The 3,775-nt window shown below is 34.9% G+C and overlaps 1 protein-coding gene across 3 annotated transcripts in view; it reads left to right on the top strand.

Annotated features, from left to right (window-relative positions):
- LOC107611978 (ethylene-insensitive protein 2) overlaps positions 436-3,775 on the top strand; it is a 7,852-nt gene continuing 4,512 nt past the window's right edge. Inside the window, exons 1-6 of one of the 3 annotated variants that reach the window (XM_016313835.2) lie at positions 436-564; positions 1,028-1,398; positions 1,519-1,775; positions 2,117-2,203; positions 2,298-2,408; positions 2,480-2,692. In XM_016313835.2, coding sequence (XP_016169321.1) covers positions 1,527-1,775; positions 2,117-2,203; positions 2,298-2,408; positions 2,480-2,692 — 660 coding nt within the window. In that variant the 5' untranslated portion in view covers positions 436-564; positions 1,028-1,398; positions 1,519-1,526. Of the gene's footprint in view, positions 565-1,027; positions 1,776-2,116; positions 2,204-2,297; positions 2,409-2,479; positions 2,693-3,775 lie in introns of those variants that run through there. The other 2 variants (XM_016313834.2, XM_021109891.1) reach the window with 2 other exon arrangements.

Raw genomic sequence — 3,775 nt, 5'->3', positions numbered from 1 at the left:
GTGTAATAATTTTGTGATTAATATGGCGTTACTTGATTAAAATCAACCACATGCGGAAAGAAAAAGAAAAGGGGAAAATGGTAAAACTCTAGGCTTTTTATTGAGCTTTTTTATCCTTCTTTTGAAAATTGAAATACACTCACACAGTTACACACACACACTCCCATTTGGCAATTGGAACTGAAGCCCCACACATAATTTTCTTTATAATCTTCTCCCAAATATATCTCCCTCTCTCTACGCAGATGACATCATGATCATAAATAATTTCGTATTTTATAACATTATCAATTAAGTGTTAAATAATCATGATAATTGATAAATTTATAGAGACTAATACAAAAATAATATTTTATAGACAAACAATTTATTTAAAGTCTCCAATAATTACTATCCAATTATAATAATATAATAAAATAATCACAATTATGTGATGGCGATGGTGTTGTGGGAGTGTGTGAGATCTACTTCGTTGGAGTAAATAGATACAGATAGATACAAAGAAAAGAAGAGAGCGCTTGAAATTGAGACAAGAGAAAAGAGAAGAAGAAGCTGAAGAAGAGGGTATAGATTTTCTTCTCTTTAGAACCCTAACTAACTAGTTAACTATATACTAAGACTTGAAATTTGTGCAACTGTTTTCTTCTATCACATGCTTCATCAGATCCAAGTCTACGTTTCCCTTTTCGTTCTTATCTTTTTCAAAAGCTTGAGCTTCTTTTGAGCTTTATCCACTGTAGGGTTTTGTTTTTATCCCCTTTCTCTTTCTTCATTTATTTGTCTTAGATTTTTAGAGCTGATAAATCTGTGATTCTCTGCTTTTATATTTTGTTGCCTTTAATTAGTGTCACCGTGTGCTTTGCATTTCTGGAACCTTGAATGTAATCTAATCGGGATGATTGATGCTTTCTTCGTTGATGTTTATTCCTCTGTTTTTAACATGTTCTGTATTTTTTATTTTGTTTTATTTTTTCTTTTCATTTTTTAGTTACGGTAATAATGCTGTTTTTGAATCAATTTGATGCAGGATTCAAGCAGATTGAAGAGGAAGTGATTGAATTTATCTGTGGGTCTTTTCTTTGTCAGCTTTGTCGTGAATTGGATTCACTTTTGGTCATGATGTGTTGATGAATGAAATATTTATTTGGGGGTGTTGTAAAATATTTTTCTGATTGTATATCAGGGTTGACTTGATCAGGAACACTTACTACATATGTATCCGATGATAACTAGCTTTTGTCTAAAACATTTAGTCAAACGGCGGGGATATAAGGATTATGCACTTTGGTGAATTGTTTGCAAATAATTGTATCAGCTGGCTGGTTGTAGTTTATATGTGAAGCTGCTACCGTGTTGATCATTGTCATGTAGGCGATGACGTCTTTACATATGAATATAGTTAAGTTGCAGTTATACGATTATCATTGGTGCAGTGAGAGTTTTCGCTACTTGATAGCATTCCTCTGAGTATTGCCTTTTTCCGCGGTAGCCTTATTGTTGGTGTTATTATGATATCAGAGAGTAAAATGGAAGCAGGGAGATTGAATGCTAACCACCAGCGTGGCTTCCTTGATCGGTCGCTTCCTGCTGTTATACCTGTGCTTTTGATTTCAATAGGATATGTTGACCCTGGAAAGTGGGTGGCAACTGTTGAAGGTGGTGCACGTTTTGGGTTTGATCTGATGGCTTTTATGCTAATTTTCAATCTTGCTGCTATCTTCTGTCAGTATATATCTGCAAGGATTGGTATAGTCACTGAAAGAGATCTTGCTCAGGTATCCTTTCTTCCTCTCTGGGGTTTTTAAACAACTGTTCTAATTCTATGCTGTACAGCTTTTATTTCGGAAATTTCTGCAGCTCCACTACTTTATGGCCTGAAATTAACTTTTTCCAAACGACTCATTAGTTTTATTTCTGCTTATTAGTGTAACACCTTGCTGATTAACTCCTGTAAAATATATAGCTACATGCTTGGAAATTTGAAGTTTGAAGGGTATTTATATATGTCAGTTTCAAGAGGAATTGAACCTAAACATAAGACTTGTTCCCTCTATCAATACATGTGGACACTTAGCTTACGTTCAATGTAGACTAACTTTACTTTCTTTCTCAAAAGATTTGCAGCAACGAGTATGATACATGGACATGCATGCTTCTTGGGGTTCAAGCAGAGCTTTCAGTGATTATTCTAGACCTTAACATGGTAATATTCTTACCCAAGATTAACCTTTTACATAACGGTTGGTTCAGCAAAGTAGTTCACTGACCTGAACCTATTATTTTACCTGTTTTGCAAGATCTTGGGAGTGGCACAAGGGTTAAATCTTATTTTTGGGTGGGATTTGTTCACTTGTGTTTTTCTAACTGCCACCAGTGCTGTGTTTCATCTACTTCTTGCTGTCCTCCTTGTAAGTATTATTCCTTGTGTGTTTACCAACCTTTGTTAATCAATTGTATTTACTAGTTTCTCTTTGTCTAGGACATTGAGAAGGCCAAGATCCTAGGCCAATATGTAGCAGGCTTTGTCTTGGTTCTTGTTGTACTTGGATTACTTATCAACCGACCAGAAAATCCATTATCTGTGAATGGAATACAAATAAAGCTGAGCGGGGAGATTGCCTTTGTGCTAATGAGTCTTCTGGGAGCAACTCTTGTGCCTCACAACTTTTACCTTCATTCCTCAATTGTACAAGTATGTTTTCCTCTCATTTTACCATGTGGAGATATTTGCAGCTCTGTTTTGCTTCTTTGTATTTTGATATATATGAAATATCTGCATCTTGTAGTAGGATAGTGGGCTTGGAGAGACAATCACCTCACCACTGTAGGTGTGTTTATCTTTGGTAAATCTTACGCCCAAGGAGATAGGCACTTTAAGCAGTGCTGGCCATTAGTTAAAATTGTTGAATTTTGAGTCCTTTATACTTTATCTCACAATTGTTACATCCTCACATTGTTGCATTATCTAGTGAAGTTTTGAAAATTATGTTGGTCAAATGTTTAACCCTTTGCTAGTTTGAATGGTCAAAACCAAAATGTGTTTTGACTGCTTTTTCTCTTGCCCCTCAAGTTGCATTGTCCCTTTTGTTATGTCATGTATGGTTACATTATTTGCTTAATAGTACCCTTATGAGGGGAAATAAATGCAATTATGCGAGTGCTTTAGATTGATATTTACATGGAAGCTGGCTCATTGGCCGTCATATAGCAGGAATTAACTTAAAATGAAATTTCATCTTTATCGCTAGATCTATTTTCAATGTTGAAGTCATTCAGTAAATAGTCTCATATGTGGAGTTTATTTATTATTATTTTTTATTAGTACCATGTTCTGATTCTAGATTTGCTGGCCTTGTTCTAACACAAGGCGCATTAAGATAGTTTCTCTTTAACAATGTTACTATTGGAGCCAATGATTCATCCAAACAATGTAACTTACCTTGTAGCTTCTATTTTCAGAGGGTTTTTAGTAGATATTCTTACAGTGTAGTTTGATTCATCCTATGGATGACTTTATTTAGAAGGATGTTGTAATATGCTGGTATCATTATGTGTGTGTGCGTAAGAAATGCACTCCAGTACTCATGCTCCTACTTATAGTCCCTTCTCTTTATATCCTCTAACAGAATTTCCCAAAATACCTTTATTTCTAACAAGCTCGTTTTTATGGGATAGGATTAGATGCCTAGCATCTATTTTCTTTTGTATGGGGATCCCTTATCCCCACTTTTTGTATTACCCTTCTCCTCATTTCAATGAATTTCTTTTTTATCTC

Source organism: Arachis ipaensis, chromosome B08 (genome assembly GCF_000816755.2).
Source record: "Arachis ipaensis cultivar K30076 chromosome B08, Araip1.1, whole genome shotgun sequence".
Classification (NCBI taxonomy): Eukaryota; Viridiplantae; Streptophyta; class Magnoliopsida; order Fabales; family Fabaceae; genus Arachis; species Arachis ipaensis.
This window is presented reverse-complemented; position numbering and strand designations above follow the sequence as displayed.